At 28.5% G+C, this 15,365-nt stretch overlaps 2 protein-coding genes across 4 annotated transcripts; one reads left to right on the top strand and one right to left on the bottom strand.

Annotated features, from left to right (window-relative positions):
• Positions 1–1,338: 1,338 nt before the first annotated feature.
• On the bottom strand, positions 1,339–7,640 carry Tsp97E (Tetraspanin 97E). Of its 3 annotated transcripts, XR_004235497.2 has the most exons (7): positions 6,918–7,389; positions 6,327–6,494; positions 6,040–6,138; positions 5,847–5,969; positions 5,638–5,766; positions 5,323–5,450; positions 1,339–4,457 (listed from the first exon to the last, which is right to left on the bottom strand). XR_004235497.2 is itself a non-coding variant. In XM_031982373.2 (6 exons), the coding sequence occupies exons 1-6, from the start codon at positions 6,975–6,977 to the stop codon at positions 4,380–4,382; spliced, it is 657 nt and encodes a 218-aa protein (XP_031838233.1). In that variant the 5' UTR covers positions 6,978–7,640; the 3' UTR covers positions 1,339–4,379. The 3 variants fall into 3 exon arrangements, 2 of the variants coding, with proteins under 2 accessions (XP_031838233.1, XP_076221737.1); XM_031982373.2 differs by lacking the exon at positions 5,323–5,450 and having other exon boundaries at positions 6,918–7,640; XM_076365622.1 differs by lacking the exon at positions 1,339–4,457 and having other exon boundaries at positions 4,505–5,450; positions 6,918–7,638.
• A 549-nt stretch (positions 7,641–8,189) lies between these two features.
• On the top strand, positions 8,190–15,322 carry LOC116429427 (trehalose transporter 1-like protein). The gene is made up of 3 exons (XM_031982372.2): positions 8,190–8,321; positions 8,628–8,704; positions 10,928–15,322. Exons 2-3 carry the CDS (start codon positions 8,653–8,655, stop codon positions 12,304–12,306), a joined length of 1,431 nt encoding a protein of 476 aa, XP_031838232.1. The 5' UTR covers positions 8,190–8,321; positions 8,628–8,652; the 3' UTR covers positions 12,307–15,322.
• The last annotated feature ends 43 nt before the right edge of the window (positions 15,323–15,365 follow it).

Raw genomic sequence — 15,365 nt, 5'->3', positions numbered from 1 at the left:
CTGATTAAAAACATTTATCAAATTATATTTTCATTATTATTTTTGTTAAACAATTACAACTACAATTTACTTTCAACAAAATCAAAAATAAACGCTTATTTTGTGAAATATCTACAAGGAAAATAGTCGAAAGATTAAACACCAAACTTTATCTCAATAAAATAATGTATATATGTAGATATTATTCTGAAAAAATGATAAATAGTAATAGGGGTTGAAAAAATGAAGATACGTCCCTAAATAATACATCAATACATCTTGTATTTCTTTCTGAACTATTTGGAACACCTTTTTTAGAATAAAGAACCTAAAATATAGATATTTTGTATCATAGTATTTATTTCCTATAATTTATATATAATAACCTATTTAACATTCAATATTGGACGTTCAAAATTTATAAATCATAAACCTTTAGAAATTATTAAATTTGATGCAAACAAGTACACTTTTTCCGTAACACAATATAGAAATTGTCATAAAAAATTAAATTATTTTCGAAATAGTTTGGCTGCTTTATTGTTGCTAAAATAAATAACTTTTACTTTAAATAATAGATTAGGAGTTCAATTTTAGAGATTCTTAAGATAAGTAAATACTATAAGGTTTAGCAGACTTAGTGTTGATCATGTTGACCTTGAAATACGTAATATCGGCTTTATATAGTATACCTAGCTATATCAGTTTCTGTGATATTTACAAAAACTGACAATTAAATGTTTAGAAGTTCCACCTGCTTACTGATAAATGAACTTCAAATACATATATTGTTAAAGAAATTATTTTTATTAGCTTTCCTTTGTACATATAATTGCTGCTCGGGTTTAATTTTAGAAATATTAGCAAAAATGTACTTAATATTATGTATCGTACTTTATGCATCGCATTTGGATTAGATTTGGACCTGATGACTTAATTTGCCCGCTGTAAGGCAACTGGTTTAAAAAATGCAAAATATTAACTACACAATGTTAAAAATATTTTTGCATATGTCTCGAAAATTGTGGCCAAACAACGGTAATATATATAAGTAAAAAATTAATTATACCCCTAACAACATATTTTAAAATCAGCGTAGTCGGAGTTGAGTTCGTTTAACCCCATATTTACCATTCTTGAAAACTTGGATCAATATATACTTAAATAGGTAATGTTAAAATATTTATAAGTTAATAACAAATTCATTATTAAAAATAACATATGATATCAACAAAAATGATTGTATGTAATAATATATATATATAAAATGTACAATGTAATATAATAGTTTTCTAAAATATTCATTATTCAGTAACAAAATTTGTACCATTAGGAAAAATAAATGGATATTAATATTAATTTGCTTGTGATATGTATTTATTTAAAAGATATGTAATTCACACATTAATGTTCAATTAATTACTTGACTAAAAATTATATGATTAATGCATGATTTAAATGCATGTTATAGCAAAAAAGCTAAAACATTAAGAATAATAAATCATGCATCAAATATCAATACTTTTAAAGCACTATTACAAACTTCATAAACATTTTTTTCAACTACAAATACTTTTAATATATGTAATATAACAAATGTTATATTAATTTTAAGTAATCCTGTAACATAAAATAATTATTCTATAAAATTGTTTAAGCATTATAAATATATTTATTGGTTCAAATTCATGAAATAGTTGATTATTTGAATTATAAACGAATCATCAAGTTTACAGAATATAAATGTAACTTTAATCAAATTGAAGGAAGTACTCTTTGTTAGTAATTAATAAATTTAAATACAATTCTTTAATAAAATGCAAATATTCATTAATCATATTATGCATACAATACATATTCCGTATTACAACTAAACTCTAAAAGAATCTATAAATCTAAAAATTGTATTTCATTTCCATTGATATAATCAATTTTCTGATTTCATACATTTTAAAAATACTTAAACATTTTGCTACCTAAATATTATAAACTATTACTTCATATCTTTTTGTAAATTACAAAATCATCTTGTGTTACTGCATTATTTTAATAAATAAATTCTTCACATTTTTGTTGGTAAAATTATACTACTAAATTTGTTATCATGTTCATCATTTAAGATTATAATATAATAAACTATAATTATTTATAATTTTATTAATGGAATGTGATACATTTTTATTATGCACAAGTAATTGCAAATTTAGATATAACTCATGACGTCTATTTTGTGGAGTTATAAGACATGCTTTTGATAAAAATAGTAACATATAAAAATTAGAATATTTCAATACTAACCCTTTATTACATGTTACATATATGTTTATGTAATATATTTAATCATATGTCTAAAATATCATGTTTAAATTTATTATTTCTTAGATAAAATAAAAAATATTTAATTTGAATAAAATTTATCTTTAATTTTGTTTTTGACATTTGCCATGTTGATACATTAATTTTATATGTCATATCTGGACTTTTAAAGTTTTTCATAAAGTTTCATAATTCATGTAATAAAGGATTAATATAATCTATACGATTTGAAGACGGAAAGCAAATTTTCTAATACAACGCGTTACATATAATTCATAACTTAGTTTGAGGCTGTATTTCTATCTTGTAATTAAAATATAAAGTTTTTTCAAATTCTAATTTTAACATAAACTAAATTCATAGCTACGAATTTTTTATGAGGTCAAAAATATTATAATCCAATAAAACAAATGTTAAAATAATGTGCAAGGTTTGCACACTTAATCTTCGCGTATCCCTTAAAGATTATTCTATCATACATAGGTATACATGTTCTAAGCGTGATAAATATATATATATATATATCATTTGTTCGTGTTAAATTTCAATTATCTGCAAGATGAAAGTAATTTATATGATTTACACGAAAGTAAATTATATCATAAATTATTACAGTAATACATTTTGGAAGTACGTTTATTATTATGATTATAGATTAATTATTCTGATAATTAATATAGACTGCACAACATGTCTACTTAACACATCACATGTTGTGACTAAATATATTAAAAACATCAAACTAAATTGATAAGAAACAAAATAAATTTGGAAATTAAATAATTTCCTTATATTAATTCATAAAAGTATATATCTTTATAAATATCTGCAGTCAAATCATGATATATAACAAAATTGCAGAATAATCAATTATAACATTTGCTTTAAATGTATGTTACCAATAAATAAACGTATAATATAATATAACAGATTTTTCAGAGATGTAAAGTAAATATGAAAACTTGAAAGGAATTAATACGAATTAAAAACTTGTAATATATTGATTATGATATTATTATAATATGTGCGGCAGTAATATGATAATATACCACGATGAAAGATTTATGTGTTTAATATTTTTATCGCGTTATGTTGTACTTTCCATTATAGGATTAAAATGTTTGATTCATTAGCGCGATATCATTAGTAAATAATTTAAAGCAAATTCAAAGTACATACTAATGAAAGAATATATTGTTATCAAATGTATATGCTGTTGAGTATTTGGAAAAAGTTGTAAACATTTTAAATTAGTCACTCGTCATAACAAACTTAAAACACAATTGTTTAGAAAGCATTAGATCATTAAAAAACAATTTTACTGTAATATGTAAACTTTTAAACTTATAACAAAATTCTGGGTCCTTGATAAGAGATCATGTTATTAATAATGGTAAGTAATGAACCATGTTTGTAAAATATTTTGTAGAAGTAATGTAAGCAAGTTTTGTGGAAATGCGTCGGCAGAAAAGTATCTAATTATTACACTACAAGGCGCATTGAGGCTTAGTACAATTGTTCTAAATGGATGACTAGAGCACACATTTCGACTGTCGGTCATTTATTTCGTGCTAAGTTGTATAATTATTCACCCCTCAAAGGTATATTTCCTGTTGAGCATTATAAACTGCAGTGAAAGACAAACAGTTCCTTCTAAATTATATGATATGCAAGATAATATAAGATAAAAAACAAATCTTTGGTTCTCAAATAATTAAATAATTCTAGATACCGTACCGTAACGATTAACACTGGTTTACTTAATAGTATAAAGAATTACTAAGAAAAAATATAGTAACTCAATACACATACTAGTTTGGTCTAAAAAAGTGTTGTAAATAAACACCTTAACGACGGGACTGTTATGCTGAAAATTTATATTTTCTATTGAATATATCAATCATTTACTTTTTGTTCATAAAAAATGTTTGAAATTATTTTTAATTTATTGAGCACCTTTTTTTTATTTCCAATAAAAAATTTAATTTATATTTCATATTTTATATTAAGATTCACTTGTCGCAATACTGAGTCATCCATTGTTAAGGTGTTAAATTATATAAGCCATTTTATAATAAAAATTATTATGCCGAAAAAGAAACATCATTTTGATGTGGATTTAATTGATTTCTGTAACGTCTTGTCAAGAAAGCTGCAATCACCTGAAATGATAATTATATACTATTGACATTCCTCAATAATATTGACATTTTATATTGATAATGAATTTACTATTTTGAAATATGTTAAGACTAGTGAATTATACATATAAAGAGATATAATCATGATATTAAAGCTGAAGACTATAATGGTAATTTATTCTACATAGAATAATTCATAAAGTAACTATTATAATCTGGATATTGTTTATACATGGTTAGTAATATTAATACTATTTACGATAATATTACAATGTAGTATATACATTCACTTTAGAATGTAACCTAAAACACATCTTACGAATACAATGTTTCTTTAATAATTAAAAAAAAGGGTAATAGTTCTTGTGTATTTATTAGTCTTGTAATAGTAATATTATTTATTACTTTAATTAAAAAATGTTCTCAATTTATTACAGTACATATTTAAAAAGATTAATGAAAATCAAAATGTAATGTCTCTGTATAAAATTTTAAATATAAACTCTTACAAGTCAGAATCATTTTAACTTGATACATCTAATTAAAAATAATCCACAAGTAAGGAAGATTGAAATTAGATGCATTATGTGTATGTGCTCATAAAATTGATCTAAATTTTTAACAATTCTTTGTATATAGATAAATTTAATAGGGTAAGAATTTTAGTACCTGTGAGATACTGAATTATATGGTTACGTCTAATGTCATCTCACAGGTATTATTCAAGTGCAAAAGCTTTAATGACGTTACGTTGTACATAAACTATGTAAATGATATAAATAATATGCTTCTATATATTGATTGTACATAAAATATGTAAATGATATAAATAATATGCCTTTATATATTGATATGATATTTAAAGATCACAAATGAAACCACCCACCATCTATTAGGACGATCATATGAGGTGACAGAGGACATAGCGATGGTGTTAGACTAGAGAAAAGCACTAGGATTAGCTCTTGGATCTTTCTGGTTCCTGTATCGCACGGTCAACCATACACCAATAAACTGCAATGGGTAGACAAGTTAATATCGACATCATAACATTTCTTATTTTAACAAAAAGAAACACTTCACAAATGTAATGTACTGTTTAAGCATTATATAAAATTTGCACACTATATTTTATAAATGAAAATTGTCTACTAATAGAAAAGTTATCTTGTACAAAACATTATTATTCATAGAATGTTACCTCTGTAAAACTAAAGAACAATCCTATGCTTCCACATAATTTAAATGCGTAATCAATCGTAGATTGTAATTTCAGCATACATGATGGGCACATACAATCAGTGTCGGAAGGATAAGGGCAACAAATTTTCTGAGAAAATGGAAAGATATTGTAATAAATTATTTTATGTTCGCACAACATACATATTTATTTAATTTATATATACTTACATTAACTTTGTTGCAAGACAGTGGATGATTATCTTCTGAAATTATGTTAGTATTATTAAAGCTACAACAAGTAAAAGTAGTCTGAACCTTTGCTTTTAAATCGTCTCCAACACGCCTCCAACCCTAAAAGTAATATCAATCGCAGTTGCTTTCGTAGATACAAATTTCTATCCATATAAAATATTAAGATTACCTGTTCTGCTAACTGTTCTTGTTGTTTGGTATTAACAGCAAGACAAGCACAAGCAATACTAAACTGAATCAAGAACAGCAAAAATAGAATAAACATATACTATACAAATATTATTAAGGATTAGATAAAACATTTTTTTGGAGTTCAAATATATTTTTGAAGTAATGGAAATATTCTTTTCATTATTGACTATATCATAGGAGTGAAAAGATATTTAAGATGAATTAGATATATCTTTTTAAATGAGCGCTGTAAATAGCATTATATATCAATATTCAAAAGGATACAAAGAATAATAAAACTTGGTGATGTTTAACAGCACCAATGAGTCCAAGTATTGAAATTAGAATCAGAATCACCCCACATGCTAAAATACCTCCAATTATGGGGAGATTTGTAACTAATGCAGATGCTCTTCCATAAACAGCAACACCAATGAGAATAAATGCAACCACCTATAATATCAATGATTTAAAAGTAATTTATTAGCAACTTCTATCCTCGAAAATATACTAAAAAAAATTAATAATTTTTATAAATTTATATTTTTCTCATATACGTAATATTACTGATAGATAAATTACAAAACATGTTTCAAATCAATAATCTTGGAAAAAATCATTTATATTAATTGATAAATTAGTGATAAAATATTTCAAATAATGACGAAAAAAATGTTCACGTAATGACAAGTACAAAGAAAGTAGTTCTTAATCACAGAAAATAAAAAAACCAAGATATTTTTCGATTTATCTCATGTGTATAACAAACTCTTATAGAATATATGAGATATTATAGTAATATATGATTAAAGTCACACAGGTATTTTGTTAATTTCATATAGTACAGACAAGTATATGCTCAGAAATACTGCTTACGATATAAAGGATATTTAGTGCCGTCAATGCATTTTTGGAACAGGTGAAGCCACCACACATCTTTGTATATGAGCTTTGTTCTCTTCGACGTATTCACCAACAAGAGTTCGTCAATTCGTTGACTTATGGTATTCGGAGAATTCGCACACTTTATTATTAATACTTCGAATGAACAAGGAAGATGCATACGCGTTAAACTAGTCAACCCTGATGGCAGACAGTTTACGACTGCTCGCACTGCAACACTTCGATTGCATTCGATTTCGATTTCTCGAGATTTTGTTCCACCCGCGCGAAATAAATATTGTACTTATAATTTCACCTCGTACATGTTCGTACATTTATGACACAAAGCTTTCATAATTGTAATTACTTAAATTTGTAAACGTGTAATTTTAATATCAATATATAAATATATTTGCTTGTAATTTAGAAAGAAAATATGTGTTTCATTTTGTAACAACAATTGTTACAGAGACTGAAGTTATAATTTCTGGTTAGCCATAATTTTTTAAAAGATTAAACAAATTTGTAGTGCTGTATAATATTATAATTTTTATTTAAAGTAATTCATTTCTAATAATTATTATTCTAGTCTTGACAATAGTAAATAATTCTTATAAATAATATTTCAAATTGAAGTTGCACTTAAGTCAATTCTACGACATTAATACTAATATGATAATTGAATTTGTCAATTCTTAAACTCTAACAAGACTCAGCACAGAATGTTCTTTGTTCTTCCAAAACATGTTTAGAGATTGCTGCGAAATAAATCTTGGCGTCATAAATGTTTCACGATAACAGGAGCCAAGATTACTTTTTTTTGATGCAAAGTGCAAATTAAGCGTACGAGATAAGAAGTAGGTTTGTGTTTCCCGCATTAAGTGTACAATTTCTGATTCTTCATAAATTTGTTTCTTATCCTTATCGCAAATCATGAATAACACGATATCTCCATCTGTCGCTTAATTTGTATAAAAAAAGATCAATACTTTGTATAAAAAAATAGGATACTTTTGTCCGGACATAATTGTAGGCATATGTATATTTCTTTTAATTGGATAATTGTCTTCAATTATAAATATACATTCAAATTGTATTTGGTATTCACTGAATACAAAAATGAAGTAAAAAAGTAAATACTCTTCCTTTCGTCCTTTTGCTTCTTACGATCATTTCACTGTGATAAAATTTTAACTGTTTCTTCTACGAACAAGGAGGTGGGGATCACATGAAATTTGATGACGATAACAAGCCTGCTGATAAACTGACATATAAAATCTAGTACGTCGTGATTAAACTTCCATTGTAGTTATAATGTGTTAAAGGGGAGGCACGAAGAACGCCAACGCGTTGCTGTTGTACTTTTTGGTGGCATCGTCACGTTCCATCGCTATCTCTGTAAGCATTGCATTAACAAGAATTATACGGTGTTAATCGTAGTTTCGTGTAAATTTTCCATAGTTCGTAGTTGCTCTGATTTTACTGTCACGGGCTGAATTCTATAATATATTATACAAACACATATAACTGTTTAGCTTCTTTATAAAATGTAATGTCTTCGATTTAAATATAAGATGCCAAATATGAACTTTCCGTCTTTGTTTCAATATTTTATGAGTTATAGTTTGCTATAAGATTCTTATTAACAGTAACATTATTTAGTACTTAAATTTAGTTCAGTAAAGAATTTTTAATCTATTTCAGTCCAATAAAAGAAGAAATAAGAAATATGGATGAATCGCGCATTAAGTGGTGGCCGCAATATTTAGCAGCGATTACAGGTGATTTCAAAATCTTATTTCTTGCAACAATTATTAACAATTCAATTACTCATTGTCGGTCGCAATAAAAACGTTCTGATAATAAGTTTGATTCTCCTAAATATGATCAATTAGATAAATTATATCTACAGTTCTATAATCCTTGATAAAAAAATTAGGACCACCCTTAGTATTCAATATTTTTTCGCAAGCTTCGTGTATATATATATAATTTCGTGTGTACATATATGTACTTTTAATTATATATAATGTTTCACACATTATTGCGAGTTTATTGTTCGAGTGACAGAATTTCTCTGTATAAATATTTATGTAGACTAAAATATCAGTAACAAGACATATGTACTCAACCAAATTAAAGCCGTTCAGACGTGCGTGAATCGTCGGAGAGTTAAAACTGAAAGTTAAACAAAGATATTAAGCCTGAGTTGTACAAAATTAATCTGAGAAAGAGTTCAGACAAATCAGATAAGCAAAAGATTTTCACTTCTGATCTTCTCAAAGATGACATCCAATTCCATCGACAAGTCGGGAAAAATGTCGACGTTTCAACTTAAACAGTGCAACAAATAATTAATGTAAAATAAAAAAAATTAAATTAATTCTCCAAAGGAAAAAGTCACCCTAATTTTTTTTATCAAGGAGTATTTTTGTCTGGTTTTCGACGTTTCATTAAAAAAGATCACAATAAAATAAGAATGCACACACACATTACAACAAATTGCAATAGATATTTCTAAAATTTTATGACACACTTCTTCAAGTAAGAAAATAAATACTTATTCAGTTAGATAGTAAATAAATGAAATAGCACAAATATTAAGAACGAACAGTCGGTAGGAAAATATTTTGCAATATAGTACAAATAATACATAATTGTTTATTCTAACGATAAATATGTAAAGTATATATTATTTAAAAAATGTTTAATAACTGCAAGAAAATAATTATTATTATTGTAACAAAATGTTCCCGGAAAGTGGTTATTATTTGTAAACAGAATGCTATATTTACTTATATTTAATTGATGTAAGTGTAAAATTGTTGAGATTTGTTCTATCAGGTATTCGTATTTAACTAAAATGAAATATATGTTGAATACGAACATACGAACACGTGTATTAATTTAATTTGCTATCTTCTTATTTATATTTCCCGGGAATTTCCTGAACATTCTACGTATATTTGGTTTTATGATCTTTATCATTTTTCATGCCTGTTATACCACATGTTTTTGTCTGCTATTAAATATACTATTAAATCTTATAAAGATATTTCGCCTGATATTATATCAGATTTCGAACAATAATTAAAGTAAGATTAGAATACCTCTTAAGGAATGAAGTACGTACTCAGAAAATTCAATTATAAAAATGACTAAGGTTGAATTTTGATAATGAAATTTCAAGATAGATATAAATAACTTTCTTTTCATAAGTTTTCGAATGTAATCGCATTATGTTATTATTAACTAGTAATGATAAGATTATTCATGAATTGCAATAAATTGCAATTGATTTTTTCAAAATTTCAATTTTTCAGTTTTCAAAGTTGTAATTATGCAAGGACCATTTGTGATTCATATAATAGAAACTTCTGATAAAGGAAATTGTTTTTTGTTATGGTAAACAAGTTTGATGATATTAGCCTGATAAAGACTATATTTGTCACAGTCATAATCAAGTGTCTACGATGATTTTAGTCATGTCGGCGATAATGTAATTGAAGTGTCAGCAAATTGTATCAATAACTTTATTGCCATATACTTTTAAGTACTGTAACTTAAATTTTTTAACACTTACTTCATTTTTTAAAAGTTGTGTATCATAACTTTCAAATATAATTTGAAAATCGATTTATCATTTACTTAGTAAACGTTCCTTATTAGTATACATCTTTTTTGCTAATGAAATAGAAAATTACTCTAAGCATATTATAGTCAATGCTAGACTTAATATTTTCTAAAATTTTAAGATTATCTTCTACATGTTTGTTTATTACAAACATAAAATACATTTTTATTTAAATTAGAGTATATTACGTTTATTAATATACTACAATAATAGAATATTTTGAAAGGAATTTCTTCTTTTAAGAGATAAAAATTAAATCTACTTAAGATCTTAACTGTAGATCTATGTTCAGTAATTAATACATTTTACACTTTGAATTTAAATTAACTTAGAAACATTTCCATGTTCGATTACTTTTTTCCAAATTTAGCCACCTTATCTATGGCAGCATCGGGTTCTCACATAGGCTGGACATCACCAACGCTTCCGAACCTAAAGTCACCAGATTCTCACATTTTCCTTACTTCGGATGATGCATCGTGGATCGCCTCGTTTGTTCTACTTGGCTCGATACCTGGCAACATTTGTTCAGCTTTCATAGTAGATTGGCTCGGTCGAAAAATCTGCCTTTTGATAGCGGGAGTACCACTTCTAGTTAGTTGGATTCTGATCATCTTAGCTTGGAGACCTTACGTCTTATATATCGCGCGGTTCATCGCTGGATTCGGTCTTGGCGTAGCATACGTTGTTTGCCCCATGTATATCGGCGAGATCGCCGACAAGGAAATCCGAGGATCCTTGGGATCCTTCATTAAACTAATGGTAACTTTTGGTGAGCTATACGCCCACGCAGTTGGTCCCTTCGTTTCTTACAACTGTTTGATTTACAGTTGCGCTATAATCCCTGTAATCTTTTTCCTATCATTTACCTGGATGCCCGAATCCCCGTATTATTTGTTAATGAAAAATCGCGAGGATAAAGCGATGAAAAGTTTGAAATCACTGAAAAGATATGCTACGCAAGACCAATTGGAAGAAGACATGGAGCAAATGCAGAAAACTGTGATCCGCGATCTTACCGATAAAGGACACTGCTGGGACCTCTTCAACACTCCTGGCAATAGGAAAGCTGTGCTAATCAGTTTTGGTCTCCAGATGGTACTCCAGTTTAGCGGTTTAGCTGCGATAGAATCGTACACTCAAGAGATTCTCGAAGAAGCTGATACAGATTTGTCCGCTGGTATAGCAGTGATCATTTTAAGCGTTTTGCAGCTTATCGCTGGAGTGGCAGCTGCAGCTTTAGTAGACAATCTAGGCCGGAGACCTTTGCTTCTGGTTACAACTTTGCTCGGTGGTTTGTCTTTAGCCGTAACTGGAGCATTTTATTTTTTAAAGCTTCAGATGTCCGTGGACACATCTAACGCTGGCTGGATTCTTCATGCCTCTGTAATATTTTATGAGCTCATTGTCGCGTTAGGTTTGAATCCATTGTCCTACATGATGCTTGGAGAACTGTTCCCAACTAACGTGAAAGGGGCCGCTGTTTCTTTGGCAAACGTATGGGCATCTCTGTTGGCGTTTTTCGTCTCGAAAATGTATCAAGTGATCTCCGACTCTTGCGGGGTCTACACGTCGTTTGGTTGGTTTGCTGTTAGTTGTTTTGTTGGGATTGTTTTTATCTTCTTTATGGTGCCAGAAACCAAAGGAAAATCGTTATTAGAAATACAAGAGGATCTAAATTGTAAGAAGAAAAAACAACCAAAAGGGGGAACAAAAAAGCATGAAATCTCTGTAAGTACTCTTGCTTAGATTTGAGAAAAATTATATTTTCCGAATGAGAGAGAAGTCTGGTCTGGTCTGGATTTTGAAGTATGAATTAAGAGATAACGAAATATGATACGACAAAATATTCTATATTCAAGAAACGGAATTTTTTAACATTAATGAGTGGTAATGGTGTTTAAATTCTTATTATTTATCTGTAAAAATAAATTCGATTGTTAAAGATAGAATGATTTGATGCAATAACAAACAAAAATAACAAAAATCATTCTTGCTGTTCTGTGACATGAGAAAAGTTGCACAATGTAGCGTGCTAACGAAATTTGTCGAATTCTTTTATTTTATTCATGTCGCAGAACGTAGTTATCAAAAGTGACAGACGACCATCTTCTTGAATTCAAAGGATAGCCGATTTTAAACAATCGCTTTTACGCAATCTATGTACGTGTTTATATACTTAATATTTTTCAACTTTAATTAATTTTAAATATGTTCACCCTTTAAGCTTGTTTTTCTTCTAGCTTAGAGTCTAAGATATTCTACTTTTTAAACGAGGGCCCGTATCTCATTTAAAAAAAAAACTTGCTTCGGTTAAGATGACAAAATTATATGTAAACATTCATGAGTGTGACATGTAATGATGAGTTTCAAGAAATTTCTGAAAGGAAAACTAAACAGTAAATTTATAACGGTACGGCGAGCGCTTCGTGCGTCATACTAAAAACACCAGAGAAAAATATGGCTCGGTGCAAACACTACGTGAGCCATAGTTTGTATACTTTCTTTACGACATTAACACCTGCAACCGATACACGAATTCGTATGTTCAATAATACGCATACGGTGTGACGCGTCTGCGTTTCTCGAATAAGTTGCCGGAGAAACGTAACAAGATGCGCATTGATGTTGTTAGTAATAACCGAAGCAATTTTAACCGAGAATAGTGCGATTTTGTCTGTGTTTTCTTGAAATTAATCCGAGGACGGAGAAATTTTCAGAAATCATGCGATAGTATGTGTGCGCTAGTCAGGATTTCTACAGGAAAGAGCAAACTCGCATGACCATCTTCTTTCCCTTTCAGGCAGGGTTAAACGTTGAGACTGATAGATATTAAATTAATCGTAAGTTATATATTTATTTACTGCCAAATGACGTTACATGGTACCAAGAATAGTACTGAATTAACGTAATAGAAGGAAAATTCATGAATCTGTAACTCGTGGGAACGAAACAAAATTATTCAATCCGTGGATTACCATAAGATTAATACTTGAAGATGGTACATTATTAACCCTTCGCACTCGAAGCTTTTTCTCACTAATATTACCAGCAACTCGGAGCAGTTTTAATAGAAAGAGAATATTAACACTAAAACTACCCAGCAATTAGAGTGATTTATTTTACTTTTGTACAAAAATTCGAACAATACCCATTATACCTTGAAATTCGAAGGGTCTCCTAGTTTTGTATCTGTACTGATACACAAATTTAATTGAAAATCTTTCGCAAAAACGCCTTCACAATTTAAATACTTGCCAAATAAAAATTCTCAAGTGGATCAATTTGTCCGGCAGTTTTAGTGTTAATGTATAAATAAATGATACGTGCATGAAAAAGAAATTGTCTTAATATATTCAATTGTCTGAATAAATGTCATAATATATTCAATAACAAAATTTTACAGTTTGTAGTGACAAATTTTAAATGCCTCTGCTCCGGAGCCCTCGAGTTCAAAGGGTTAAATTCCAGAAACAATAAGTTGACGTGACAGAAACATTTGTCAAAAGTAAGTGAATGTGACATAAAACAACAAAGGGTGGTACACGGATTAAATATCAAAGTTCTTAGTGGATACATGCTCCCCGTGTAACTAGTTTGGCGATTAGGAACATCTATTATCCCTTTGAGGCAGGGTGCAAGAGACAGAATTTTAATAACGCGATTACGATTAAACGTTAGCAAAGCGCGCCGTGCATTATCGCGAGTGTGCAAAGTTGTGCGCACTAATGGCCCTGTTGCAAAAAGGATTACGGTGAGCACCGTAGCATGATTAACCGTATGCATATATACATTTCTAACGTGGTGAAACATATTATTACACAAATAGGTGCAATTATAACGAAGTACACCATTATCATTGTTATTATCACAAATATTAGAAATGTTTTGAAAACGAAGCTTTTCATCGATTACTTTAAAACGTTTTGCATATCGTGCTACGGACTATTACTGATATAGAACTACTAAGGATGTAATGACATTTAGTTTGAGTTACATTGGAATGAGCCGATTTGAATATCTCCTTTGTACAAGAACTGATGTTTTTTTTTTAGATTGTAGTTGCATACAGTATTCCTCTCGTATAATCGCGTCCGTTCGGTTCAATTAACCAGTTAACTGCGTTCGACGAGTATACACGTCATCCTAAAATTAAAATGGTACTAATTCCTTCAACGATCAAATTATTTATTTTCAATAGTTATTGTTAAATAATTATTAAATAAATAATCAAATTATTTATTTTTTCAGATAGACATGTAATTCTTTTCCGTTTTGCTTTAGCTGTTCGTTAGAATATATGTATTACAGATGCATTTGGCTTGCGTTTGACGAGTATACACATCGTTATTTGATTTCATTGCGAGCATTATCAGTGATTTTTTAAATTAAATTCCACAGTTAACGGGTTAACGCGATAGCAGGGAATTGCGGATTCGTTTTTGGCGTCTCTTTTATCCGAAACTGACTGACTATGTTACTGATGGAATTAATGTGACTCGACGAGATAGGGCCGTGATGCGATTAGGTACCTATGGTAGGATAGTCAATGCGCGATTATAAAAAGGGAATATTGTATTTACGATATAATGCGTTTTAACTGGATTATTAAGTTCACGCAATTGCACGACTCTCTACAATTCCCTTTTAGGCAGGGTGTAAGACTATCGAGATGTACATCGTTCAGATTTCTACCATGTAGAAGTTTGCAATTTATGATGTTAATAAAACTTATTGTATAAATGAAAGAGCAATAAAGTATGATTACGAAAATTCATCTTGTTTCTAATAACTTTCACCTGATCCAT

Source organism: Nomia melanderi, chromosome 3 (genome assembly GCF_051020985.1).
Source record: "Nomia melanderi isolate GNS246 chromosome 3, iyNomMela1, whole genome shotgun sequence".
In the NCBI taxonomy this organism is placed as follows: domain Eukaryota; kingdom Metazoa; phylum Arthropoda; class Insecta; order Hymenoptera; family Halictidae; genus Nomia; species Nomia melanderi.
This window is presented reverse-complemented; position numbering and strand designations above follow the sequence as displayed.